This window comes from Pogoniulus pusillus, chromosome 25, assembly GCF_015220805.1.
Source record: "Pogoniulus pusillus isolate bPogPus1 chromosome 25, bPogPus1.pri, whole genome shotgun sequence".
Lineage (NCBI taxonomy): Eukaryota > Metazoa > Chordata > Aves > Piciformes > Lybiidae > Pogoniulus > Pogoniulus pusillus.
This window is the reverse complement of record NC_087288.1, coordinates 20320023-20347771: the sequence shown is the minus strand read 5'-3', so window position 1 is coordinate 20347771 and position 27749 is coordinate 20320023. Positions and strand designations below refer to the sequence as shown.

The 27749-nt window shown below is 50.0% G+C and overlaps 1 protein-coding gene across 1 annotated transcript; it reads left to right on the top strand.

The window, feature by feature from the left end:
* The first annotated feature begins 3679 nt into the window (after positions 1–3679).
* PSEN2 (presenilin 2) lies at positions 3680–27555 on the top strand. Its single transcript, XM_064164693.1, has 11 exons — positions 3680–3780; positions 10590–10786; positions 12878–13107; positions 14872–15013; positions 16267–16334; positions 17107–17327; positions 18089–18187; positions 23782–23859; positions 25237–25353; positions 25838–25956; positions 27243–27555. The coding sequence occupies exons 2-11, from the start codon at positions 10643–10645 to the stop codon at positions 27396–27398; spliced, it is 1374 nt and encodes a 457-aa protein (XP_064020763.1). The 5' UTR covers positions 3680–3780; positions 10590–10642; the 3' UTR covers positions 27399–27555.
* The last annotated feature ends 194 nt before the right edge of the window (positions 27556–27749 follow it).

Here is a 27749-nt window from a genome sequence, read left to right as displayed (position 1 = left end):
GGCTCCACCTGTGCGGCTGAGGCTTTGCCTGTGCGGCTGAGGCTCGGCCTGTGCGGCTGAGGCTCCACCTGTGCGGCTGAGGCTTCGCCTGTGCGGCTGAGGCTTTGCCTGTGCGGCTGAGGCTTTGCCTGTGCGGCTGAGGCTCCGTCTGTGCGGCTGAGGCTCCACCTGTGCGGCTGAGGCTCCACCTGTGCGGCTGAGGCTTCGCCTGTGCGGCTGAGGCTCCGACTGTGCGGCTGAGGCTTCACCTGTGTGGCTGAGGCTTCGCCTGTGCGGCTGAGGCTCCGCCTGTGTGGCTGAGGCTTCGCCTGTGCGGCTGAGGCTCCGCCTATGCGGCTGAGGCTCCGCCTGTGCGGCTGAGGCTCCGCCTGTGCAGCTGAGGCTCCGCCTGTGTGGCTGAGGCTCCGCCTGTGCGGCTGAGGCTTCGCCTGTGCGGCTGAGGCTCGGCATGTGCGGCTGAGGCTCCGCCTGTGCGGCTGAGGCTCCGCCTGTGCGGCTGAGGCTTCGCCTGTGCGGCTGAGGCTCGGCATGTGCGGCTGAGGCTTCACCTGTGCAGCTGAGGCTCCGCCTGTGCGGCTGAGGCTCCGCCTGTGCGGCTGAGGCTCCGACTGTGCGGCTGAGGCTCCGCCTGTGCTGCTGAGGCTCCGCCTGTGCGGCTGAGGCTTCACCTGTGTGGCTGCTGCCATGTGGCTTGCTGCCAGTTCAGTCCAATTTGGGACACGCCACCTGAGAAGGTCCACAGACATGAGAGAGGTCTTCTGTGGCTCTCAGGAAGTTATCGGGTGGTCAGCAGCCACCTGGGCAAAGCAGGGTCCAGGTTTGCGGGCTGGGGCAGTCTGACTGAGCGCTGTGTATAGCAAGGAGCCGGCCCTGGGGCTGACACGGTGGGCTGGAGCGGTGGAACGGCAAGTCCCTACTTATTACAGCGCTGGGTGCAGCAGGATGGCTCCATCAGTCCTGCACAGCCCATGCTGGCACAAGCCACAGTTTATGTCACAAGGGCAGGCATATTCATAACAGGAGGTAGGGTTACTGCAATCATTTATCGGCGTTCATTAACATAAGCACTTTCCCATTCTCCACCCCAATTCCAGCGCTGGTGGTGTGGAATGGTTATCTGCCATGAACATCCCACACGGTCTCCCTTCCAGGGTCCTTCGCACCTCTGGTCGAGCAGAGCCTTCTTTGTTGCTGATGTCAGGATATCCCTGCTTCTCCTTCATCTCCTTCCTGCTTTCCTTAGTCACTGCAGGCCTGGGTCTTTACAAGATTGCTTAGCAGAGATCTCCAACGAGTAGCTGCAGACACTCCTAGAGTAGCCCTTCTTTAGGCTTGCAGATTACCAACTGATTGCTCTAAACAATCATCTCTACAGAGTTTGGTATTTTATGGCTTGTCACAGACACCCTCCAAATGAGCATCTGCTCTCTGAGACCTTTCTACCAGCATCCCTTGACTTTCCTTATATCAGTGTGATGACTGAAAGAACAGTTTCATCTTGTGTTACTATCAAGCTAATTATTATTGGGTTTGAATTTTTGACAAAAAGGCGTACACTTGCTCACTACACAAAGATGTCTCAGTACAAAGAAGACATTGAGGTCCTGGAGCAGGTCCAGATGTGAAAAATAGTACCCGTGTCAATATGAGAGAGGGCAGAATAGACTATAAAAATATGAGAATGGCAAAGCAGGGTGTGTCGGAGCTAACTAAGGTGGAGACGTTGAAAGCAACGAGCGATAACACAAAGCACTGTGGAAAAGATAGCCCCTGTCAATATGGGACGTGAGTAAAACAGGGGAACAGGGGTGTGTCAGAACTAACGGAGCTGGAGATGTTGGAACCTACGAGTGATAACAGAAAGCGCTGTGAAGAGATAGCAACCTGTCAATGGGGGAAGTGAACAAAGCAGGGGTGTGCCAGGGCTAACTGAAGCAAAGCCAGGGACGAATGATAACAGAAAAGCACTATGAGCATGGTAGATAAGAAACTAAAAAGCGCGCGAACATGAAGACACAAAGAGTTGAGTCATAAGGACACATGATGAAGACTCATTACTTCAGCCTCACGACCACCAGAGAGACCCCCAGGAGGATTAGCAGGCATGTGTGAAAGTACCAGGAAAAACTGCAACCCTTTTGGGAAATGATAAAATCTGGATTACACTGCTCTGTGAATATGTATCTGAGCGGGACATAAAAGCCCTGCAGCCGCGTGTGTACAGCGTGCAGCTGTGGAGATAAACTCCCCTGCGCCCAGCGCTGCTCCCTGCTTGCCAAAATAAAACTCCTTCAACTTATCTCTAAGTTTTTGGTGGCTCAATTTTAACACAGAGAAGGGCAACAAAGCTGCTGAAGAGTCTGGAGAACAGGTCTGGTGAGGAGCAGCTGAGGGAACTGAGGCTGGCTAGCCTGAAGAGGCTCAGGGGAGATCATAGAATCAGTCAGGGTTAGAAGGGACCACAAGGATCATCCAGTTCCAACCCCCCTGACATGGGCAGGGACACCCTACCCTAGATCAGGCTGGCCACAGCCCCGTCCAGCCTGAGATCTCACTGCACAAGTCCCTGAAAGGAGCTTGGAGCCAGGCGGGGATCAGTCTCTTCTCCCTAAGTCATAGGAAAGGCAATGGCCTCAGGTTGCATTAATGGAGATTTAGGTTGGGTATTAGAAAAGTTTTCCTCACTGAAAGGATTTTGAAACACTGGAATAAGTTCCCCTGATAAGTGGTTGAATCTCCATGCCTGCAGGTGTTTAAAAGAGGCAGAGATGAAGTGCTGAGGGATGTGATTTAGGGCCAGCCTTGGTAGAGACAGGTAATAGTTAGACTTGATGATCTTAAAAGTCTTTTCCCAGAGAAACGATACCAATTCCACTCTCTGCAAACACAAACTTCCCATACCCGTTGTAAACGGAGTGAAAAGGTTTGTAACTTTTCCTTTATTCAACTCTCTCTTCTACAAGCCAAGCCGAGACCAGACACAACCCCAGAGCCGTACTCCAGCAATCTCCTCTGCTTCAGTATTCCCTTTCTCATGCTCCCCCCTTACTTTCGTACTTCAAGCAAGATCAGCATCCTCCATTCACTGAAGGCCGTAGGTAAGCACCGAGATGCTCCCTTACAAAGCCCGGTGGCTCAGTCAGCCACAGGCTCCATGAAACCCCCATTTACGTGTGCAAAGCCAGGCAGCTTCAAGCATTTGGTTTCAAGCTGCCTTTCGCCAGCATTACACATTTGACGAGTCCAGCTGAAAGGCCAGCTGGGTGCGGCCGTTACGCTTGAGGAAGCTGACGGAGATCCACCTCAGCCCTGTCACTTGCACACTTCGTGTTCCCACACAGCCATTTCCCGCAGCGCCTGGAAACCCTGATACCGGCGGCCCGTCGCGGTAGTCACGGCTACCACGAGGCGCAGCCGCCCGCCTATCTCCCGGGCAGCTGCGGTCCCTGCCGCCGGCTCGCTCGCTGGTTCGCCCACCCTCCCACAGCCTGCCCAGCCACTCCAGCCTCCCCGCCATGGCGCTTCAGCCGCTGCCCCGCGACTCCCAGTCCTCCTCACCGCTGGGGGAGAGAGGGTGGGGAGAGCAGCCTGCTTATTGGCCGCCCTTCTTCCCGCCCCTCTCTCCCATTGGAGCAGGGTGGCTAGTAGGCGGAGCATTCTTTGAAAGACAGTGGCTGAAGCGAATCGCTGGGCGCGCTCATCCCCGGGGCTAAGCTTTGGGGCCTCAGTACGCCGGGGCCAATGGGAGCGGAGCCGAGCCGGTGCCGTGCTCGGGAGCAGGTAAACAGCGGTGGCGACTCTGGCTCGGGCTGCCCCGGGGGTTCCGACGTGGACTGTGGCCTTGTTCAGCCACCACAGGCTCTGTCTGCCCTCCCCAGCAGACGGGACGGGGTCGTTATCGGGGACGGGCTCGGGGGGGTGGCCGTACTGCTGGAGCCGCATGAGGCCCCCTCCGTTGCGCTTCGTGCCGGGGCCCGGCACAGAGGCCGAGGGCGGGGAAGGTGCAGCAGCTTGGGCGGCTCCTTCTGGTGGAAGTTAAATATATATGGGCATGTATATGCGTGCAGAGGCATACAGACGTATGTGTGTATTTTGTATATGTACGTATATATAAGGGCTCTGTGTGTGTACATGTCTGTAGAACACCTGTGAGTGTTTCTCCTGGGTAGCAGCATTGCTGCCTGCCAGCCAGGGCGTCACTTGCAAGTGCTGCCAGCGGACCTCCCGTGGCATCCAGACTTGGAAGCAACTGGGGAAAATGACTGTCCGGGTGTGGGGTTTCCACCTGGCCCCCTGCAGTTTCTCTGCCTGGGAGGGCTTTTCCCTTTGGTTTTGGGTCGCTGCTGTCTCTCTCGTTCTCTCCACCAGCCGCTGTGCGAGCGGCCGAGCTGGCCACGCACTGAGACGGACAGGAATGACCCAGCCCCAGCGCCTCTGCAGCTCCACATCCCTGTGGCTGGCTGCCCCTGCTGCTCAGACAGGACTCCAGAGCACGGCCTCGAAACGAGGGTGGTCCTTGGGTGCTCCTGGTGGATCACCTGGGGGACTACCTACTGGTGGTCCCCCAGCAGTATTAGGGCCAAAGGGCGAATGGGAGTAGATGTTCAGGTGTGTGAATCATAGACTACTTTGTGTTGGAAGGGGCCTTTAAAGGTCCCCTATCCCAACCTCTCTGCAGGGTACAGGGATGTCTTCAGAGAGAGAAGGTTACTCAGAGCCCCATCGAGCCCTGCTTGGAATCATTTTCATGGATGAGCCATCTACCATCTCTCTGGGCAGCCTGGGCCAGTGTCTCACCACGCTCAGCCTGTCCTCAGAGCAGATAGATTCCAGCCCTCAGATCTTTTGTGTGGCCTCTTTTGAGGCCAGCGCTAACAGGTCCACATCTCTTCTAGGACTGACCCAGGCTTTGAAGACTGACGTGAGTAGGCCTGCAGGGATGTGGTGCCTTGTGCTGTGATGAGTGTTCGACTGCTAGTGTCATTTGGGCATCAGGGTGGCCCTCTTGGGGAGCCTCTGAATTCAGCTTTTCAAGTAAAATAACCTTCTGGAGTTATGTGCTATGCTTTTTTGTTCAACACTGTCTCAGTGTTCAGGGGCTGAAAGTGAACAGCATTTATGAATTCTCTTTTGCCCACTGAAATGGTGTGTTCCAGGTTCCTTGGCATTTTAGCAGGATGCATGTTCTGGCTTTATTGGCAAGAACCTGGGAATCCTTTCTCCTAATTCTGGGCCCACCACTTAGGAGTACTTAAAAGTTCTTTCCTCCTCTTTGCATTTACCAACAGCCAAAACTTAGGAGAACATCAGGCTGGCAGTGTCAGCCCAAAGCTTTCTCTTGATCTAGATATTACAAAGGAAAACTAATTCCCCTCCTGTAATTGCCATCAAAGAGAACAAAAAGGTGTAAGCAGGATTTTAATTCTCAAGTGGATTATTAAGCATGCTGCCAGCCTGTAGCAACTGTTCTGGGCTGTAATGTACTGCTGTTGTTTGTGATGGATGAGATGCAAAGGAAAAGATTTAGGTTTGTTTGCAGCACAGTGACTTGCAGCATGAAATCAAAAGGCAGACTGTGGCTAGATACTAAAGTTAGTGTGAATTGGCTCAGTTTCATCAAAATCCATAAAGCTGATGTAGAAAGAGGTCTCTTGCACAAGGGGCACCTGGAAGTAGAGGGATGGTGACTCCCAGCTCTCCTGGAAGCTTTGTGAAGCTGCCGTAAAGCAGGTGTAGTTATATCCCCACCTCAGCTGCCCTCTTCCAAGAAGCATTGCTGGCCTACTTTTTGTCTCCTTTCATCTTTGCTCTATGGTTTTGAGAGTTTGGTCTTTTTGCTCTTAAATATCATAAGCATGTGATTCTCAAGTGGTGACCTCGTGGTTCAAATCCATCCCCAGAGGAGAACTTGTGCCTGATACTCTGCAGCTTACTGGGTCAGCTTGAGAATGCTCTGGCAGGCGATGTTCATCACCTTTGGTTGCTGTATGCTCTGTAGCTTTCTGTGGGTATAGAAACACCTTGCATTTCCCCCCTGCTCCATCCCAAAAGCTCCTTCTGGTTTTAGGAAGCATTTGTTTCACCTTTCCATGCTTTCCTTTCTTGAACTGTTCTTCCTCCTTTTCAGCCTAGCCTAGGATAACACAGTCGATATGCACCAATGGATTTGGTGTCGTGCACAAGTAGGAGTGGAAGTATTTCTGCTTTCCATTGTGGGGATTCTGGTGTCCTTGGGAGGTAGAAATCACCTCTGCAAGGACTCTTCCCTTAGTTTAACTGGTGAAATGAAATCATAAACTGATGTGGCTTTGTAACATCCCTTTCTTGTCACTTAGTGCTCTGTGGCTCCCCTTCTGTTTGGCGAGCAAGCCTCCATGGTAGAGGATTTCTCTTCTTTCACTCTGTTCAACCCAGAGAGTGCTGTCATGCTGGGTACATGAGTGTGGGAGTGCCCAGGCTGGTTCTTCCTCCTCTCAAGAACAGACTGCTTAAACCAACGCTCTCTCCTGCAGCCAGCACGGCCATGCTGCCAGCTTGAAGTGCAGCTCTGATGACTAAATAGCATTAGACAAACTCCCTGCTGAGTCTACAGTGGGGCAGAGGAAGAGGACCACTGTTACTGTCTCTGTGAACTGTATGTCAGAGCCTCCTGCTTGGCTAAGAGCCATGCTGCCATAGCTGTTGCTGAACTGAGGTGAGGGTGGGTAGCTTGTCTGGGAGTGAGGAGAGGGCTTGCCACTGTAAGGTCTGGCCCTACTGGAAGGGGGATGGCCCAGCACTCCCAAAATGTGGGCACTGGCAACTGGGGTTGCTTGGGCTTCTTGGGTAGCCAGCCTGGGAGCTCATCCTGCTGGAACCTGTCCCTGTGAAAGCAAAGGTACAAGAAAAAGGTACAAACCCCGAGGGCCTACTCTCTTTTCAAAAGAGCTAACGTGCTGATGAGCACCTGGAGTTGTGCCAGAGTGACTGCCCTTTTGGCAGGAGCACATATTCGCATGGACTTGTAGAATGGCTTGGGTTGGAAAGGACCTTAAAGATCATTTAGTCCTTGCAACTCCCTCCACCTCCTGCCTTGGGCAGGGACACCTTCCACTAGACCAGGTTGCTCAAGGCCTTATCCAGACTGGCCATGAACACATCCAAGGAGGGGGCATCCACAGCATCCCTGGACAACCTGTTCCAGTGTCTCACCATCCTTACCGGAAAGAATTTCTTCCTAATACTCAGTCTGCATCTCTCCTCTTCAAGCCATTCCCCCTCATCCTACCACTACAAGCCCTTGTAAGAAGTCCTTCCCCAGCTTTCTTGTAGGAGCCCTTTAGGTACCAGAAGGCTGCTATGATGTTTCCCTGGAGCCTTCTCCAGGCTGGACAGCCCCAACTCTCACAGCCTACTTAGGACAGTTTAAAGCAGCTATGAGTACAGCATCTGAGGATTTGCAGAGGGCTGGTTGTGGCAGGAGCTCCTGTAAAGTGCCAGATACACTAAGGTCTGTTTGTGGCAGCTCTCACTAAAACCAGAGCATTGTGAGCAAGGCACAGTGAAGCTGTGTTCAGCTCTGAGCCTGCTTGCTGACCACGAATGTTCTTGCATCTTTGCATTTGTCCATTTGATCAGAGGGCTGCAGCAGCTCTGCTATGAGGACAGGCTACAGGAGTTGAAGCTTTTCAGCCTGGAGAACAGAAGGCTTCAAGGAGGCCTTATAGTGGCCTTCCAGTATCTGCAAGGGGCCTGCAGGAAGGCTGGGGAGAGGCTATTTACAAGGCCTTGTAATGACAGGATGAGGAGTAATGGATTTAAACTGGAGGAGGGGAGATTTAAACTGGGTGTCAGGAAGAAGTTGTTCCAGTGAGGGTGGTGAAACACTGGCACAGATTGCCCAGGGATGTTGTGGATGCTCCTTCCCTTGAGGTGTTCAGGACCAGGTTGGATGAGATCTTGAGCTACCTGTTCTAGTGGGAGGTGTCCCTGCCTACAGTGGGGGGTTGGAACTGGCTGAGCTTTGAGGTCCCTTCCAACCTAAACCATTTCATGATTCTTGCCATTCTATATCCTTGTTAAGGGAGAAGAATAGAAAACATCCATCTTAAACCCATCTGTGTTGTCACCGTCCCTGGAGGTGTTCAGGAGGCATGGACGTGGCACTTCAGGCCATGGTTTAATGGCCATGGCGGTCTTAGGTTGCCAGCTGGACTCAACCATCTCAGAGGTCTTTTCTAATTGAAACAGTTCTGTGTTTCTGTGCAAGTTAGTAGCTGGCACTGTGGATGCTATTGGTCTAGCTCATCCAGTGTGTTGAAAGTAGGCCAATTAGCTGCCCCTTCTAAATTCTCTGCAGAGCTGCTCCGTTCGCACAGCAAAAGCTGTGCAGAAGTTTCTGCACTACTGGGAGAGACAGTTCTTTGGTGTTTTCATTGCTTTGTTAAAACCCAAGTATGGCCTCCACACTGTTAGAGAGTAAATTCCCTGCTGCCTGACATGGGAAGAAGGCCTGGAGTGTTCTTTCAGTTCCACATCTCACAGATCCCATGGCATGAACCACTTAGCCTGTTCGTAAATGCAGAAGTGTGCCGTGATGGAGTGATTTTATGCACCTGGCTTCTTTAAAAGCCCAGATCCTATAACTGATCCAGCATCTAGGTTCTCAGCTGTAAATTGGGAGTCCTCACATGCTCAGTCAGAAGAGTGTGGTAGGCTCCTGGAGTGGAGCTTTTGGGCTCTGTAAGACACCAGCTGTTAGGCAGCAAGAACCTGGTATCGCTATGAAGCTGACAGGCCTGGCTTGAGGGCTGCCCCCGCAGTTGTTTCTCATAACTGCACCACTTCTACTGCTAAATGAGGAACAAAAAGATAGGAAGAGAAGGGAGGGGAGGAGCAGATGTTTGAAAAATGTTTCACTTGGGCAGACTGAGTTGACCTTCTTACATTTCTTGCAGGTGCCAGATGTGTGCTGAAGAGGTTGTGAAAGAAAGGAGAATCTCTCCCTTTTTACTTCCTCCATAGTGATTTTCAGTTTCCTTAGTGAGAAGAGAGAATATGTCAGAGACCTCTGAAGCTGCCTGGTAGGGCAGTACAGTGCACTGGTTGGGCTGCCAGGGCATGATTCAGATTGAAGAGACTGCATCCAAGTCACATGGCTCCTTCAGCTTCCCTTCTGAGTTGGCTATGTTTCCTGGCCATGTGGGCTTGGGGCAGAACCTGCAGATGAGAGGTATTTCTTAGAGGTCTGGTTTTGCTTCTGGGCAGGTGGCTGAGAATCAGAAGGTGACTGAATTATCCTCATTTGCTCCAGCAGCTCTGTTAAGCTGACTTAGGAAAATTCACAGACTCACAGCACCATGCAGGCTGGCAAAGCCCCTCAGGAGCACCAAGTCCAACCTAGAACCCTGCTCTACAACATTCACCTTAAACCATAGCCCCAAGCACCACAGCCAAACCACCCTTACATACAGCCAGGGTGGGTGACTTCACCACCTCCCTGGGCAGCTCATTCCAGTCCCTGACCACTCTCTCCAGGAAAAAATTCTTCCTAATGTCCAATCTGAACCTCCTCAGCCTCAGCTTGAGGCCATTCCCCCTTGTTCTGTCTCCAGTTCCCTGTGAGCAGAGCCCAGCAGCAGTCTCTCCACAGTGTCCCTTCAGGTAGCTGTAGACAGCAATGAAGTCTCCCCTCAGCCTCCTCTTCCTCACACTAACCATCCCCAGCTCTCTCAGTCGCTCCTCATCAGATTTATTCTCCAGGCCCTTTCCCAGCTTTCTCACCCTCCTCTGGATCTGCTGCAGCACCTCCTGTCTCTAAGGCTGTGTCTAGGGCTGTGAACCTCCTTTCTCTGGTGTGTAGAAAGAAGAGCTGTTCCTTTCCTTTCTGCACTGTGCTGCTGCTTTGTTTGCTTTTCTGCAGGGAGAAAGAGGCCAAATGTTTCTAGTCCACCCTTTTATACTCCCCAGGTTTCTGCCCATCTAAGTAGGCTTGCCTTTAATCCCAGGACAGCATTAGAAAGTGGCACACCTGAGGAGACAAGTCTTTGCCTTTCTACACAAACCTTTGTGTGTCCATGAAGAAACAGAAGAACTGCTTACAAAATTCATCTGGTTAATTAAACACTCATAAAAGAGAAGACAGGAGGCAGCTCCTGGGCTTATGTAAAGCTGAGACTTGGGGTTACTAAGAAATTTGTGTCACCTCAGAGAAGCATTGTGTCAGAGCTGAGCTCTCCTACACTCTCTAGCAGGCAGCCAACACCTGAGATGCAGCTTTGGCCCATGCAAAGCAAACCCTAAGCAGTGAGAAAACTCCTTCATGAAAGTCAAGAGGTACTAATGGGAGAGGGGAAAGAGGCAAGACAGCAAAACGATTAAATTGCTTCAGTGTTGCATTTTGCTGCTCTCCCTGACTGTAGAAGTCAGAGTGGTTTCACCTGAAGGGATTGGCATGCCTGGATGACAGCAAGCTAAACAGCTGCTGGAAGGAGATGGAGTTAAGCAGTGGGCTGAGCCCTCCCTGCTGAAATTTTGCCTCCCCTTCAGACTTTCAGTGGTTTGCACTATGGTGCTCACTGTTTCTCTTCTGCTCTGCTTTGTCCCCTCAGGCTTGAGTAGTGCTTGGCTGTGCCTCTCCTGAGTGTTCCCGAGGAGAGTGACGATGATCACATTCATGAACAACTCGGACAGTGAGGAGGAGCCCTGCAATGAAAGAACATCCCTGATGTCTGCAGAGAGTCCTCCAGTACCCTCCTACCAGGATGGCCTGCAAGCCTCAGAAGCAGGGGAAGCCCAGGCACATAGGGTAGGTGTGTGTTCTTCCTGAGGAGTGAAGAAATGAGGAGTGATGTTAGGTGCAGTTCTGTCAAGAAGAAGGGGCCAGTCTCTTTTCAGTGGGGTCCTGTGACAGGACAAGGGGCAGTGGATACAAAGTGGAACATGGGAAGTTCCACCTCAAGATCCAGAAGAACTTCTTCACTGTAAAGGTGACAGAGCACTGGAACAGGCTGCTCAGAGAGGTTGTGGAGTCTCTTTTCTAGAGACTTTCAAGACCTATCTGGACATGTTCCTGTGTGACCTGCCCAAGATCAACTGCCTTACCAAAGCAGGATGGACTCAATCATCTCCAGAGGTCCCTTCCAAGCACTACCATTCCCTGATACCCTTCAATCCCTCCCTGTAGACTGGCTTCTAGAATTGGCTTTGGCCAGTGTTGTTTCTCTGGTGTCACTCAGCCAGCAGCAGCAGTGCCTGTTTCCATTTCCTCCACTGTGAATTTCCCTCCCCTCCCCCCTCCTTTTTATCTCCATATATACTCCTCCCTTTTCCTTCCTTTTGGTAGAGATACAGACCTTTAATCAGGACCTTGATGCATATGTGACTCTTGCAGGATATCCTTTTCAGCCTTCTTGTTTTGCCAGAAACCCTTTGTCTGCTCTGGTCAAATGCAGCAAATGTTAGAGCAGAATTTTGTCCTGCTGCCAGTGAAGCAGCAGGGAAAAGCAAGCACAGCATTGCTGTGGGAAGAGAAACTGTTCAAGCCTATACCACTTGAGTCTTATTTCTGCAGTGCATGCATCCAATCTGTATATGTGCACTTGGGAAGACCCTTAGAGATATTTATAGGTTTGGTTTTAAAACTCCATTACAGGCTGTTTGCAATGGAATTTCATAGAATGGTTTGGGTTGGAAAGGACCTTAAAGATCATCTAGTTCCAACCCCCCTGCCATGGGCAGGGACACCTTCCACTCAGCCAGGTTGCTCAAAGCCCCATCCAACCTGGCCTTGAACACCTCCAGGGAGGGAGTATCCATGGCCTCCCTGGGCAACCTGTTCCAACATTTCACTGTACAAAAAATTCCTAATCTCCAGTCTAAATCTCCCTTCCTCAAGCTTAAAGCCATTGCCCCTCATCCTATCACTACAAGGTCTTGTAAAAATTCTCTACTTTCTAATTGTGTTGTTCAGTAGATACCTTTCTGTCAGGTGCAAGTTGCTGTGCTGTGGTGGCCTACATAATCACAAAGCCCCTCAAGATCACTGAGTCCAGCCCAGAACCCTACTCTACAAGGCTCACCCTAAGCTGTATCCCCAAGCACCACATCCAAACGGCCTTTAAACACATCCAGGGTTGGTGACTCAAACACCTCCCTGGGCAGCTCATTCCAGTGCTTGACCACTCTTTCTGTGATTATTTTTTTCCTAATGTCCAGCCTAAACCTACCCAGTCACAGCTTGAGGCCATTCCTTCTTGTGCTGTCACTATTTAGAATCATAGAATCAGTCAAGGTTAGAAGGGACCACAAGGAGCAGCCAGTTCCAACCCCCCTGCCATGGGCAGGGACACCCTACCCTAGAGCAGACTGTCCTTAAACACCTCCAGGGATTGGGGCCTCAACCACCTCCCTGGGCAACCCATTCCAGCCTCTCACCACTCTCATGCTCAACAACTTCCTCCTCACCTCCAGCCTGAACCTACCCATCTCCAGCTCTGCTCCATTCCCCCCAGTCCTGGCACTCCCCGAGAGCCTGAAAAGTCCTTCCCCAGCTTTTTTGTAGCCCCCTTCAAATACTGGGAGGCCACAAGGTCACCTGGGAGCCTCCTCTTCTCTAGACTGCACTGCCCCAGGTCTTTCAGTCTGTGCTCACAGCAGAGGTGGCCCTGTGAGAAGAGACCAGCACCGACCTCTCCATGACATCCTTTCAGGTAGCTGTAGAGGGCCATGAGGCCTCCCATCAGCCTCCTCTTTTTCAAACTGAACAGCCCCAGCTCCCTCAGTCGCTCCTCATAAGACTTACTCTCCAGGCCCTTCTCCAGCTTCCTTGCCCAGCAGTGGCATAAAGCTGTGAGCAGGAAGCAGCACCTTACATGTCTTTGCCAATATCTCGTTTCAGAAGAGGCGCACAGGTGGCAGCTGTAACCCTAACAACCTCGCTGATGGGGAAAGGCCTGGCACAGGTGTTCCAGTGAGAGACAGCACCTCGGAAAATGAAGAGGAGGAACTGACTCTGAAATATGGAGCAAAGCATGTAATCATGCTCTTTGTGCCTGTCACCCTCTGTATGATTGTTGTCGTCGCCACCATAAAGTCAGTGCGCTTCTATACGGAGAAAAACGGGCAGCTGTAAGTGGGGTCTATCCAAACAGCCTCTGAGTTTATGGGATTCCCCAGCTTTACACACACACACAGGGCTGGCAGAGCCTTGCACTGCTAAAGCTAGCTCTGTGAGCATCCTTTAGTATGCTCCATTCACCCGTGTGGTGGGTCTGAGAAATTACCCCCCCCAGATCAGATTGAAATTGCCAGACTAGCCTGGGAGGTTTGGATGTAAGATAAAGCCATCTTTTACAGCAAGCTCACTTACAGGCGTATACAGAATAGTATTTACAGTTCTAGACAGCTTAGATACAATACAGCAATCCAACCCTCCCCTGCACCTGGACAAAGAAAGCCCAGAAGGGGCCAACACCACCTTCTTCTCTCCCCCTAGTTAGAAAACCAGCAAGATCTCACATGTTGTCAGGAAAAGGTTACTATGCCCTGTGGAGGAGTCAGAGAGGCAAAGGAAAGGCATCAGAGCCCAAGAGAACCAAATTGTCCATACACTGCCAGTTTATCCCTCTTAGCAAACCAATGAATGACAGAGACACTGTCAGTATTTTCTTCTCACAACCAATGCCCTGCTCATTCACTCTGTATTCAGGAGAATGTCCACAAAGTTCCTCTCCCTTCTTTATAGTTCAGAACCAAAACAGCATTAGCTCTTAAGCTGCTACAACCTCCCTAAGTTTTTTCCATACCTACATTACACTGACTCATTAGCAAAGTCATTAGGGCCACGTCTGTGAGCAGCCTAATGAGGAAATGGCTTCACTCTGCAGCATAAAAGGCCCAAGCTGTACTCCTAGTCCTACACTGGCATCAAGGAGGGAATAGCATGTTCATTTGGATGAGTGTCTCATTTCCTGATGGTGTTTCTGGTTGCTAAAGACTCATGGTATGGATATGTAATTCCATCCAGCTCTTGCTCCTGGGGTTCTAACTGCACTTTGCATGTCAGGTGGAGAAGTGGGAACTGTTGTCCCTTGAACTGAACCAAAATGGCTAAATTGGGTTTGGGGAAAAGGGTTGTGCAGGATGATGCACTAAGATGTAATGTGTAAAAGACTGTGTGGAAAGAGAGAGTCTCACTACAGGACAGCACCTGGGATGTATCCTTGTAATTATTATGGAGAGAAGCCACAGCACGCAGTAAAAAGTCATGGCCTGCAGAGAATCTTACTAAGCTTAAATGAAGTCATCTGTATTCTAGGTGTCTGCCTCCTCTTCAGAGCTCTGCCAGCCACAGCTTCTCTCTGGAAGTATGCTTTTGATAAAGACCACTAATCTTTGACTGATAATTAAGGTCTCCCAAGACACCATGTAGTGGCCTTTGAGTAGCTGAAAGGGGCCTGCAAGAAAGCTGTGGAAGGACTTTTTACAAAGACTTGTAGTGATAGAGTGAGGGTTAATGGCTTTGAGCTGGAAGAGGGCAGTTTTAGGCCAGAGACTAGGAAAAAAACCTTTCCAGTGAGGGTGATGAGACACTGGAACAGGTTGCCCAGGGAGGTCATGGATGTCTTCTGAGCAACCTGGTCCAGGGGAAGGTGTCCCTGCCTGTGTTGGGGGGAGTTGGAACTAGATGATCTTTAATGTCCCTTCCAGCCCAAACCATTCTGTGAATCTCTGAATCTGGAGCTGAGCCCTGTCAGAGGCTACATCTGCTGTTTGCTGTCCTTGCCAGTCATACCTCCCTTTCTTTCCCCACACAGAGATCTGGTTTTATCTTGGGGCAGCCAGTTAGAAGGGAGTGTCACTACATTATGTGGCTGTTCCTTGGTTCTGCAGGATCTACACCCCTTTCAGTGAGGATACTCCATCCGTGGGCCAGCGTCTCCTGAACTCTGTGTTGAACACCATCATCATGATCAGCGTCATCGTCGTCATGACTGTGTTCCTAGTCCTGCTCTATAAATACCGCTGCTACAAGGTGAATTGCTTCTGCCACAGCCTTTTCCTCCTGCCTGCTGTGAGCTTCAGCTCAAGTGGGGCTTGTGCTTCAGTGTGGGATAGAAGCACTGCAAGGGCTACTCCACACTTCAGTCACAGCAAGAGTCAGATTCTGCGGAAGCTTTTGCAGGTGCTGGTGGAGCTGTGCCTCGGAATGGACTTTGCTGTTATTTTATCACTGATGGTAGCCTCTTCAGAAGGAGACCTGCTACTTTGTGTTACACCTGAGTCTTCTCCAACTGTTTAGCCTGGAGAAGAGAAGGCTTCAGGGGGACCTTATGTTTCAAGACACTTTGAAAACTGGGACAGTCTCCAGGAGACCTCATAGCAGCCTTCCAGTACTTGACCAGGGCCTACCAGAAACATGTGGAGGGACTTTTGACAAGGGCTTGTAGCAATAAGATGAAGAAGAAATTAAAGACGGAAGTGGAGAGATTTAGACAGGAGATTAGGAAGAAATTCTTTCTGGTGAGGGTGGTGAGACACTGGAACAGGTTGCCCAGGGAGGCTGTGGATGCCCCCTCCCTGGAGGTGTTTGAGGACAGGTTGGATGAGGCTTGAGCAACCTGGGCTAGTGGAAGGTGTCCCTGCCAATGGCAGGGGAGTTGGAATTAGATGATTCTAAGGTTCCTTCCAACCCAAACCATTCTGTGAATCTCTGGATCTATGACCAGAAGGATTTGCTGTTTGTACCTATGGACTAAGTTGTACCATTTACTGCAAATGCCTTCTCTTAAGTGCCAGACTACCTTTGTGGGAACTGGTATTCTTCCTGCCTGTGGAAGCTCTGGTGGAGGGGAACAAGGCTTGGGGACAGAAAGGCACATTCAGGTGGCTTTGTGGTCCCCCAGGACTTGTGGTATTGCCATTGCTGCTTTTTAAACTTGGCCCTGAGATGGATTTGCTATGGGCAAACCTCTGCTCTCCATCAGGCAGAGAGAAGGGGCTCACCTAAGCTGTGGATACCCATGGAAAGGACAGCAAAGAGTCTAAAAATGTCCGTGACAATGAAATCAAATTCCTTAAAGGAGTAGAATATAACATGAAATAATTTGGGAGAGCTAGGAACAACTGGCTGTCCCTCCTCCCTCACTGGCAGTGGGGAAGGCAAGGTCTTTAGAAACTGGTGGAAGAGTGCAAAAGGACACTGTTGGACAGTAGGAAGCTCTGTCAGTGGTGCATGCAGCACTGCAACCTGCCCCTTCAGTCACTGTCTCTTCTTGCCCTTGATAGTTCATCCATGGCTGGCTGATCCTGTCCTCTCTGATGCTGCTCTTCCTCTTTACCTACATCTATCTTGGGTAAGTGGGTATGGTGCAGGTAACCTGGCAGTTTATGGCTCCTTCACCTCTTGGCAGAAAATCCCCAACTTGAATAAGGAAAAGAATGTTTCTCTTCTTCAAGTGGAGGTTTAAGACTTGTTAAAACTAGATTGCTTGCTTTCTTCACAAATGAAAGGGGTTTAATGGACAATGCCTGATTTTTAGAGCCAGCTCTATAAAAGTCACTGGGAAGGAATACTGTGAGCACAGAATGAACAGGCTGAACCTTGAGATACAAAGGCCTTGAGAAGCAGGTAGAAAGGAGCTTCATATGCTGAGTTAGTGCTCCAATTTGTTTTGCTGTTTCCTCACACTACATTGTTTCAAGCTCATTCTCTTAGCTCACCTAGAACCAAGTGTTCAACTTGCAGGTTCCACTAGTTTTGGACTTTTAACCCTGAGCATCATGCATCTAGTGGGAAGAGTCTTAAATGTGACTTCTTTGCTGCAGATGGTGATGCAGCTGCAGGCCTGTGTTCAGTTAAGATTTTAAGTCCTGCCTGCCCAGACCCTAGGAGTCACAGCTGATCTCAAGACTAAGGCAGTGTGGAGGCTGCCTGCGTGCACAGCAAGAGGAACAGTTTACTCAGAGCAGCAGTTGGCTGCAGGGCAGGTTCCTCTTTCATGATGAAAGCTGCTTCTGTCCTGCTTCCTCTTGGTATAGTAGGAGACTTGTTTAACTACAGGTAGTAGGATGCTCTCTGTGACATCTGCTTTTATTGCTTAGATGTTTTTTTCTCTTGTATTCCAGTGAAGTATTGAAGACTTACAACGTGGCCATGGATTACCCAACTCTGTTCTTAGTCATCTGGAATTTTGGAGCTGTTGGAATGATTTGCATCCACTGGAAAGGTCCCTTGCAGCTCCAGCAAGCATATCTCATTATGATCAGTGCTCTCATGGCACTGGTTTTCATTAAGTATCTACCTGAGTGGTCAGCATGGGTGATTCTAGGTGCAATCTCCATTTACGGTAAGTCTGGGTCGTGACTCTAAAGGTGTGGCTCATGGAGAGGTTGCTCTGAGGCAGTCTCAGGGCTGCATATGCCATTCAAAAAAACCCCAATTTTATGGTGCTGACAGCTTTAGAAAGATGCAGATGAGCAATTAAGTGGACTCCCTAGCTTGTCTCTTGCCAAGTCAGGGGAGTACTGAGCTGCATCTAACTGTATGATAGAGAAGTTTGGATTTTTATCAGTAGCAACCTGATAGTCTTGCAGATTTCATTTACAGTTGTCAAAAGATCACAGATTTTGGTATGAGCTACAAGATTCAAGAAGGAACCTGAAGAACAAGAGGTAGCTGGAAGGTAACATTCAGACTGGGGAGGAACTCTGTTGGAAAATAGGGGGTAAGCCTAGAGGAAGTGGACCAAAGGCCTTCATGTAACACACAGTTTGGAATGTGAACAAAGTACCCCCAGTCCTCTAATTAAGTTTAACATCTCAGTATAATGCTGTCACCAAAGAACTAATGTGGTATTCTCAAGAGTAGCACAGTAAAAACGTTCTTCTATCACATTTAGGCTTGGGGGTTGTATTTTAAGTGAATCACATCTTCAGGGACTAGAAGCAGCCAGAGTTGTGCAAAGTGGCAAAAAGCTGCCCCTCAGGAAATCAACCAGTTAATACTGATAGATGTCATTTTGAGAGGAGAACAGCTTTTTTAAGATGAAGAAGGTAAAATGTGCACAGTAGTCTGAGATGAAATTGTCTGCCCCTTTTCTCTTTGCAGATCTGATGGCTGTTCTCTGCCCCAAGGGCCCACTGAGAATGCTGGTAGAAACTGCACAGGAGAGAAATGAGCCCATTTTTCCTGCATTGATATATTCCTGTGAGTAGGATGAGAATGTTGATGTTTTTAGTCAGATTCAACTTGCAGCCTGTTTCTGTGTCAGACAGAAGAACACTGCTTCAGTTACTTCATTGCCCTAAGATTGGTGTGTATTTGTATTCCTGCTCTAGGGTAGGGTGTCCCTGCCCGTGGCAGGGCGGTTGGAACTAGATGATCCTTGTGGTCCCTTCCAACCCTGACTGATTCTGTGATTCTATTCTGCAGCAGACCATTTGTAGAAGGCTTTGTTACAGTGGTGCCTGTTCTTAGTTAGTCACAGATAGCCAACATCTTTGGGTCTTCTGAAGGTGAAATGGTTAAAAGGAGATTTACCCATTCCTGCATACGGTGCACAACTTGCCCCTTCGTTCTGCCTACAAAAAGCTGTGTTTGCAAAGGTCTGTGAGGAGGTGTTGCAGAGCCCAGAGAGTGGTGGTGAATGGTGCCACATCCAGGTGGCAGCTGTCACTAGTGGTGTTCCCCAAGGATCAGTGCTGGGCCCAGTCCTGTTCAGTATCTTTATTGATGATCTGGACGAGGGGATTGAATCCAGCATCAGTGAGTTTGCAGATGACACCAAGCTAGCTGGTGAAAGGCCTGGAACACAAACCCTATGAGGAGAGGCTGAGGGAGCTGGGGGTGTGCAGCCTAGAGAAGAGGAGGTTCAGGGGTGACCTCATTGCTACTACCTGAAGGGAGGCTGTAGCCAGGTGGGGGGTGGCCTCTTCTGCCAGGCAACCAGCAACAGAACAAGGGGACACAGCCTCAAGCTGTGCCAGGGAAAGTACAGGCTGGATGTTAGGAGGAAGCTGTTGGCAGAGAGAGTGATTGGCATTGGAATGGGCTGCCCAGGGAGGTGGTGGAGTCGCCATCCCTGGAGGTGTTGAAGCAAAGCCTGGCTGAGGCACTTAGTGCCATGGTCTGGTTGACTGGACAGGGCTGGGTGCTAGGTTGGAGTGGATGAGTTTGGAGGTCTCTTCCAACCTGGTAGATTCTGTGCTCACTCAAGATACTTAATGCTTGTGCAAATGCTTTGTGGCCACACTTTGAATTCATGGTGAGGTGCCATTCCTCCTGTAGCCCCCCCCTTGCTCTGAGACTGTGTGGCTGGCACTGCTCAGAATCTTCATGCTGCTGCTGACTTTGTAACGCCACTGCAAGCAAAAACAGTCCACTCTTCCCTCGAGTTCTTGGGCTGTTTAACTGTGATGGCCTTAGGACAAAGGTTTATATGTTCTTAAGATTAAAGTGGTTGGAAAGCAAGAGATTTAGCACTCATGGGACCTGGACTCAAGTGTTTCATGGACCTCAGTGAATTTTCCATTAGGTTGCTTGTAAAGTAAATGGTTTTTTCCAAGCCACAGTGCATTAGACTTGGAAGGGATCTCCAAAGGTCATCCAGTCCAACAGCCCTGCCAGAGCAGGGTCACCTAGAGTAGGTCACACAGGAATGCATCCAGGCTGATTTTGAATGTTTCTAAAGAGGCTCCACTACCTCTCTGGGCAGCCTGCTCCAGTGTTTTGTCACTCTCGCAGTGAAAAAGTTTTTCCTTCTGTTCATGTGGAACCTCCTCTGCTCCAATTTGTGCCATTGCCCCTTGCCCTGTCACTGGACACCACTGGGCAGAGCTGGCTCTGTCCTCCTGACACTGCCTTTTACATCTTTATAAACATGAATGAGGTCATTCTTCAGTCTCCTCTTCTCCAAGCTCCCTTTTCTCATCAGGGAGATGTTCCACTGCCTTCAGCATCTTTGTAGCTCTGTGCTGGACTCTTTTTAGCAGTTCCTTGTTGGGTGCTAAGCTAAGGATGAGTACAGCTTGGTAGCCTGAAGAAGAGGCTGAGGAGACCTTATTGCTACCTGAAAGTAGGTTGGAGTGAGGCCAGTGTTGGTCTTTTCACCCAAGTAACTAATGGCAGGACAAGAGGAAATGGCCTTAAGCTGCTCCAGGGGAAGGTTAATTTGGATATTAGGAAAAATCTCTTTCCTGTGAGAGTGGTCAGGCATTGGAACAGGCTGCCTGGGAGGTGGTGGAGTCACCATCCCTGGAGCTGTTTCAGAAACGTGTGGATGTGGCACTTTGGGTCATGGTTTAATGGCCATGGTGGAGTTAGGTTGTTGATTGGGCTTGAAGATCTTGGAGATCCTTTCCAGCCTTCGTGATTCTGATTGATTGTTTTTTCCCCAAGCACTTAATGTTCCAGGAATGCTTTTGTATGTTCTCAGCAGCACTTCTGTTGGCTTCAGCCAACTTCCCTTTTACTGGGCATTCTGTTACACTGTCCTGAGGCAACCTAGATGAAGTCTTTTCAGTGTTGTAGATAAACAGTCACTTCTCTGAAGCAGAATGCAATTCAGCAAGTAATAACTGCAGAGTAAGTTCTTCTGCCGAATGTCAGTGACTCCTTCGCAAGACTACGCTGTGTGGCACCCCCTAGAGGCACAAACATCACCTTGGCTGAGCTTGCCGTGGAAGAGCAGGCACTGTGTGTTTGCCTTGGCTTACTCTGTTTAGTTTAACCCCTCTAAAAACAGGAAGAGTGAAGCACCCAAATGCATCAGGCATCAGAAGAGACAGGGAGATGCTTGATGCAAGCAAGTACCATTTATTGCACCCCAAGCATGGGTTTATATGCTTTTCATCAGAAGGCTACATAAGAAGGTTACAAATCATATTAGACTCTAATTGGTTACATATATTTGGGTTAAGGATTACATTAGAATTACACACTAGTTGCTAGGATCATTGAATCAGCCAGGTTGGAAGAGACCTCCAAGATCATCCAGTCCAACCTAGCACCCAGCCCTAGCCAGTCAACCAGACCATGGCACTAAGTGCCTCAGCCAGGCTTTGCTTCAACGCCTCCAGGGATGGTGACTCCACCACCTCACCTGGGCAGCCCATTCCAATGCCAATCACTCTCTCTGCCAACAACTTCCTCCTAACATCCAGCCTAGACCTGCCCTGGCACAACTTGAGACTGTGTCCCCTTGTTCTGTTGCTGCTTGCCTGGCAGAAGAAACTAATCCCACCTGGCTACAACCTCCTTTCAGGTTGTCTCCTAACAAGACACATAATAACTTTTCTTAACAAAGCATATATTATCTAGCCCTTCAGCAGAGTATATCATATTAATTTGGTAGAGAGTAGCTGAAGATGAGGCAGCAGTGTGCCCAGGTGGGCAAGAGAGCCAATGGCATCCTGGGCTGGCTCAGGAGCAGTGTGGCCAGCAGGACAAGGGAGGTGATTCTGCCCCTGTGCTCAGCACTGCTCAGGCCACACCTTGAGTGCTGTGTCCAGTTCTGGGCTCCTCAATTCAAGAGAGATGTTGAGGTGCTGGAAGGTGCCCAGAGAAGGGCAGCAAGGCTGGGGAGGGGCCTGGAGCACAGCCCCTGTGAGGAGAGGAGAGGCTGAGGGAACTGGGGGTGTGCAGCCTGCAGAAGAGGAGGCTCAGGGCAGAGCTCATTGCTGTCTGCAGCTACCTGCAGGGAGGCTGTAGCCAGGTGGGGGTGGCCTCTTCTGCCAGGCAACCAGCAACAGAGCAAGGGGACACAGTCTCAAGTTGTGCCAGGGCAGGTCTAGGCTGGATGTTAGGAGGAAGTTGCTGTCAGAGAGAGTGATTGGCATTGGAATGGGCTGCCCAGGGAGGTGGTGGAGTCACCATCCCTGGAGGTGTTCAAGCCAAGCCTGGCTGAGGCACTTAGTGCCATGGTCTGGTTGCCTGGCTAGGGCTGGGTGCTAGGTTGGACTGGATGAGCTTGGAGGTCTCTTCCCACCTGGCTGGTTCTATGAATCCTAAGGAGACAGATGTAGTGTCTAGGTAAAAGAGACAGGCACCAGGCTGTACCGAGCTGTGAAGCCATGAAACAATAAGGCTTGAGGCCTCTTGTTTTACACACACCACATTCCTTTAAGATCACTTTGACCCTACACTTTCACCCAGCTCAGTGTCCTGCTTCCGAGCCCATGGTTTATGCTTCAGTGTACCAAAGTCAAACAATTCTATAGGATCACTACATTTAATAGTACTATTCCCAACACCCAAAGAAACAGCTGGTTTGTGTCCCCTGCAACTGATTCCAGAATGGTTTGTTGTCATGGTTTGGGTGTTCCCTGCCCCACCTCACACTTTGGAAATCACCCAGACTAGACTCAGTGACTCTGGAAATTGAATGAAGCTTTGTATTTACAGCTTGGCACAGTAGACAAGCAGAGATTTACAATCTATACAGCTACAGACAGAAATATGCAGGGTAAAAGGTAATGCAGAAAGACAGCAGCCCTCCCAGAAACCTGAGTCCCCAGGAGGGGCTCTCAGTCGCTCTGCCACCTTCTCCCTCCTCTCTACCTTACCCCAGACTTTAGCTTATGCTCAATGTAGCTTGGAGGGTTGGCCAGGGGCGTTAGGAAGCAGGTGGATTAATCAGAGAGACAGTAGGTGAGGTTAGAGAGAAATGCAGCCCACAGCCCAGGCAGTGCCCAGATGCCCTATCTATGTACAAGAGTACAACTCTTGTTCTTATCCACCTCAGCATGCCTATGAGTGCAGCAGACATCACCACTGTTTCCCTTTCACAGCCTGTGGTCTAGTTCTTCTCACCCCAAAACATTCTAGCTAGCTTCAAACCAGCACATTTGTATTCCATTTTAATGTAGGGGTCCCTCTCCAGCATAGCCCCCAAATGTTCTTCAGTTGTTCCTGGAACCAAAGGAGAAACAGCCAATATTGTGACAGGAAGGAGCCAAAGCAAATAGGCAGAAAGCTAACTGGCACTCTGGCAGCTCCAGCATACCCCTCACTTGTGTGCTGTGCCTTTGGTAGAGGGTGCAAATTAACCTCTGGTTACCTTTTGCACCACTATTGTTGTCTGGGCAATGGTTTTTCTTTGAAGAGACAGGATCCAGGAGGAAAACAAAGGTGATGAGAAGCCTACTTCTGGGTTTTTACTTCTGCGTGGATGCATTGCAGTAATTTTCTTCCACTTTGCTTTCCAAGTGCCTGGGGAAATCACTTGAGGGCGAGTGTTTTAAAAGCACTGTCTGGGCAAAGAGTTTGTAGTTTTAGGGACAGCTAAATGCTGAGCTCCTCTGAGCTACAGTGATCAGTATTTCATGCAGCTGATTACTTCCTCTTGCTCTTGAACATGTCCAGAGAAGGGCAGTGAGGCTGGTGAGGGGCCTGGAGCACAGCCTTGTGAGGAGAGGCTGAGGGAGCTGGGGGTGTGCAGTCTGCAGAAGAGGAGGCTCAGGGCAGAGCTCATTGCTGTCTACGACTACCCGAAGGGAGATTGTAGCCAGGTGGGGTTGGGCTCTTCTGCCAGGCACCCAGTGACAGAACAAGAAGACACAATCTCAAACTGTGCCAGGGTAGATTTAGACTGGACGTTAGGAGGAAGTTCTTCCCAGAGAGAGTGATTGGCATTGGAATGGGCTGCCCAGGGAGATGGTGGAGTCACCGTCCCTGGAGGTGTTTAGGAGACTGATGAGGCCCTTGGTGCCCTGGTTTAGTTAATTAGAAGGTGTTTGGTGATAGATTGGACTCGATGATGTCAAAGGTCTTCTCCAACCTGGTTAATTCTGTGATTCTTCTAGCTGCTATGATGTGGACAGTTGGAATGGCAAAGCCAGACACAGCATCAAGAGGACCAAGTCAGCAGACATGGGATGCAGGTAGGTTTGTTTGTCATTCTTCTACGCAGAGCACTGTCCCATGGCAATCATGTGCATGTTTGAGACTGCAAGGAAAATTAAGCCCCTGGAATCCTGAGGGCTGCATTGCTTTCAGTGTTGTGTCAGTAGTGGCAGAACTTTGTGATATTCCAAAGCCTGCTGTTAGGACTGCAGCACAGATGACCCCATGGGTCAGTACAGGCTGGGGACTGATCTGTTGGCGCGCAGCTCTGGAGAAAAGGGCCTGGGAGTCCTGGTAGAAAACGGGAGGATGATGAGCCAGCAGTGTGCCCTTGTGGCTAAGGACAACAGCAAGCAGGTGCAGGAAGATTCTCCTCCCCCTCTACTCTGCCCTGGGGCGGCCACATGTGGAATGCTGCATCCGGTTCTGGACTCCCCAGTTCAAGAAGGACAGAAAAGGGCTGCAAAGATGCTGAGGGGACTGGAACATCTCTCTTAGGAGGACATACAGAGTGAGTTGGGTCTTTTTAGTCTGGAAAAGAGAAGACTCAGAGGGAGGATCTCATCAATGCTTAGAAATAGTAGTCCCTTTTCAGTGGTGCTCAGTGACAGGACAGTGTGATCGAAGGCAGACCTTTGCTCATAAGTAGCATGTCCACTTAGCTGTCCATTTCTGTCAGGTGAGCAGTAAGGGAATACCTCAGCACCTCCACCCCAAAGATGTAGCACCTTTTAATTTTATTGTTTACCAAGGCCTGTCAGGTCAGGGCAAGGTACAGTGGTTTCAGACTAGAGAAGAGCAGTAGATTGGATGGTAGGAACAGGTTCTTTACCATGAGGGTGATGGAACACTGGAACAGGTTGCCCAGGTGGGTGTTTGAGGCGTGGTGGGTGAGATGGAGGTATTCAAGGTGAGGCTCAACAGGACTCTGGCAACCTGGTCCAGTTGAGGACGTCCCTGCTGACTGCAGAGAGGATTGGACTAGATGACCTTCAGAGCCTCTTTTCAACCCAGACCATTCTATGGCTCCGTGATTCTTCTTGGGTTCACTTTGTCATTCTAGGCTGTGCAGAGCAATGCTTAGTCCTGCACGTGTTCTCACTTGTTAAAGCCACTGAAGTCCTGGGTAGCTGCCAGAGAAGTTGTGAATGTTACCCTCCCAGCTCTTTCAGGTCATAACAGATGTGTTTTCCTCAAAGCCACTGAATGTCTCTGCTTGAACTGGTACTGGTGATCGTGCCTCCAAGGAGCACAAGGCTTACCCGTTCCAGAGAAGCTTCAGAGAAGCATAGACTTCATGCATTAAACCAAGTTATCAATGTAGCTAACTCTTGTGTTTATTCTGTCGTTGTGCCTTTTGTTCTTTTGTGGTGTTTTTTTCCACCTGCTCTTCTTGGTCTTTTTCTGGAACCAAGCTGAGGATGGGAGAGAGAGCCACAGGAGCCCTTCACATGCAGCCTCCCAGATGTCAGAGACGAGTCCTGCTCCGACCCGCCCCATCACTTCTTTAGAGGAGCTTGAGGAGGAGGAAAGTAAGGGAGGCTTTATGGCCGTGTGCCTTGTCTTCAGTGTAAAAGTCAGAGCATGGTGGTGGTTTTGCTTATCCTGCACAGAGCCAGTTTGGTCTAACTGCTGTCAATTGGAAGAGCAGTGACTTGGCGAGCAGCAAGCGACCTTGAGTCTGGCTGTCTAACAATTGTTGCTGCTGCAGAAGCTCTTCTGGGGTTGGGGTTCCAGTGATGTCTCTTGTCTGTGTGGACTATTCAGATAGTTCTGTCTTCCTCTTGCCTCCCATTGTTCCCCATACTTCCTTAGCTGGTACATCTGTAGAGCAACCCAGGGAAGCACTTCAAGGAATGAGGCTGAACGAAGTAATGTGTGAGATGCTTAAGGGTTCAGGTCGATAGCCAGGTCTAGGAACCTTCACCTGCTCCCAGGGTCCAAGAACTTGCTCAAGAGGAAGCAAAACAGGAGGAGCAGAGTTAACACTTGTTTTGTTTTTCCACTTCTTTTCAGGGGGTGTGAAGCTGGGTCTCGGTGACTTCATATTTTACAGCGTGCTTGTTGGGAAAGCAGCTGCCACAGCCAGTGGGGACTGGAACACTACACTGGCATGCTTTGTAGCCATCCTCATAGTAAGTGAGCAACTCAGCTACACCCTCTTTGGCACAGCAGCATTGCCAGAAGGACCAGCAGCAGAGCACTGCTGGATCACTGCAGGTGACATAGAATCATAGAGTAGTTTGGGTTGGAAGATCATCTAGTGCCAACTGTCCTGCCATGGGCAGAGAGAGCTTCCCTTACATCTGTCCAGCCTGGCCTTGAACATCTCCAGGGAGAGGGCATCCACAGCCTTTGTGGGCAACCTGTTCCAGTGTCTCACCACCCTCACTGGAAATAATTTCTTCCTAATCTTCAGTCTAAATCTCCCCTCCTCCAGCTTTAATCCATTCCCTGTCATCCTATCACTATAAGCCCTTGTAAAAGGTCCCTCCCCACCTTTCCTGTGGGCCCCAGTCAAGTGCTGGAAGGCTGCTATAAGGTCTCCTTGGAGACCTTCCCAGTTTTCAAGGTGTCTTGGGGGAAAAAAACAAAAACCCCTCCCACAGCCCCTGCTGCCCCCCTACCTAAACAGCAGGGGTTGGAACTAGATGATCTTTAAGATCCTTCCAGTGCAAACCATTCTATGAACCTATGGAGCTGTTAGAAGTACATGCTGCTGCGTACTGGAGTCCTGCACTGAGATTCCTTCTCCGTGCAGTTCACCAGGCACTGAGTGCTTTCACCTCAGTACTTCATAGACAACACTGTTAAAACAAAGGTATCAAACTGTAGAATCCTGGAATGCTTGGAAGGGGCCTCCAGAGGTCATCCTGCCAAAGCAGGATCACCTAGGGCACATCATGCAGGAACGCATCCAGAGGGGGCGTGAAAGCCTCCAGAGAAGGAGACTCCACAGCCCCTCTGGGCAGCCTGTGCCAGTGCTCCTGCACCCCTACAGTGAAGAATGTTTTCCTCGTGTTGAGGTGGAACCTCCCATGTTCCAGTTTGCATCCGTTGCTCCTTGTCCTACCACAAGACACCACTGAAGAACGTCTGGCCCCTTCTGTCATCGCAGCCCATTTCTTCCCTCTGCAGGAAGAAGGCACAGGTGGAACAATCTGGGCCCAGCTGTATGTCAGCAGTAGGTGGGTTTGCCACTTCCTCACTGGAGAGCTGTGGTCAGGCTAGCTGAAGGAAAAATAACCTTAGCCAACTTGAGTGAAAGATAGAGCTGTGGGCAAACGTCACCTCATGCCACTGGTAGCTCAGGAAGGCTTCAGTCCCTGCGGAGCCCAAAGAGCTTATTCTTTCTTAGGTCTTTGATGGAGACGTTTCTAGGCTGCTCACTCTATCTCCTTGTGTTTGTTCTCTTTGGCAGGGTTTATGCCTAACTCTTCTATTACTGGCTGTTTTTAAGAAAGCACTGCCTGCTCTTCCCATCTCCATCACCTTTGGCTTGGTCTTCTACTTCTCGACAGACAACCTCGTGCGCCCGTTCATGGACACCCTGGCCTCTCACCAGCTCTATATTTAGACGTAGGAGTGGAAGGATTTCTGTTGTAAAGCTTTGCTGTGAAGTATGATACACCCTTTGGAAAGAAGCCCTCCAGTTTTACACTTAGTGCCATATATTTGTAAGGAAAACACTAAGTCTGTGACCTCATGTGTACTAAAGAACAATCTAATAGTGACATCTTGAAGTGAGAAGTTTTATTTCACGGGACTCTGAGACTTGAGTGCAAAGCCTGGCTCGGTGCTGATGCCAGAGTTCTTAGTTGTATGTTATTTGATGTGCTGGCTATGTGTGGCATGGGGTGCTGGAGGGGTGAAGAATCTGATCTGTACCTCCAGAAGCTTAAGGTAGTTTAGGCTTGGAGTTGCAGTG

What these genes read in the sequence shown, in the direction of transcription:
- PSEN2 (XM_064164693.1), top strand. Translation starts at nt 10,643, where the DNA reads ATGATCACATTCATGAACAACTCGGACAGTGAGGAGGAGCCCTGCAAT. An exon ending in TCAGCAGACATGGGATGCAG is followed by an intron (nt 23,860 to 25,236) that starts GTAGGTTTGTTT and finishes TCTGGAACCAAG; the next exon opens with CTGAGGATGGGAGAGAGAGC. An exon ending in GGAGCTTGAGGAGGAGGAAA is followed by an intron (nt 25,354 to 25,837) that starts GTAAGGGAGGCT and finishes ACTTCTTTTCAG; the next exon opens with GGGGTGTGAAGCTGGGTCTC.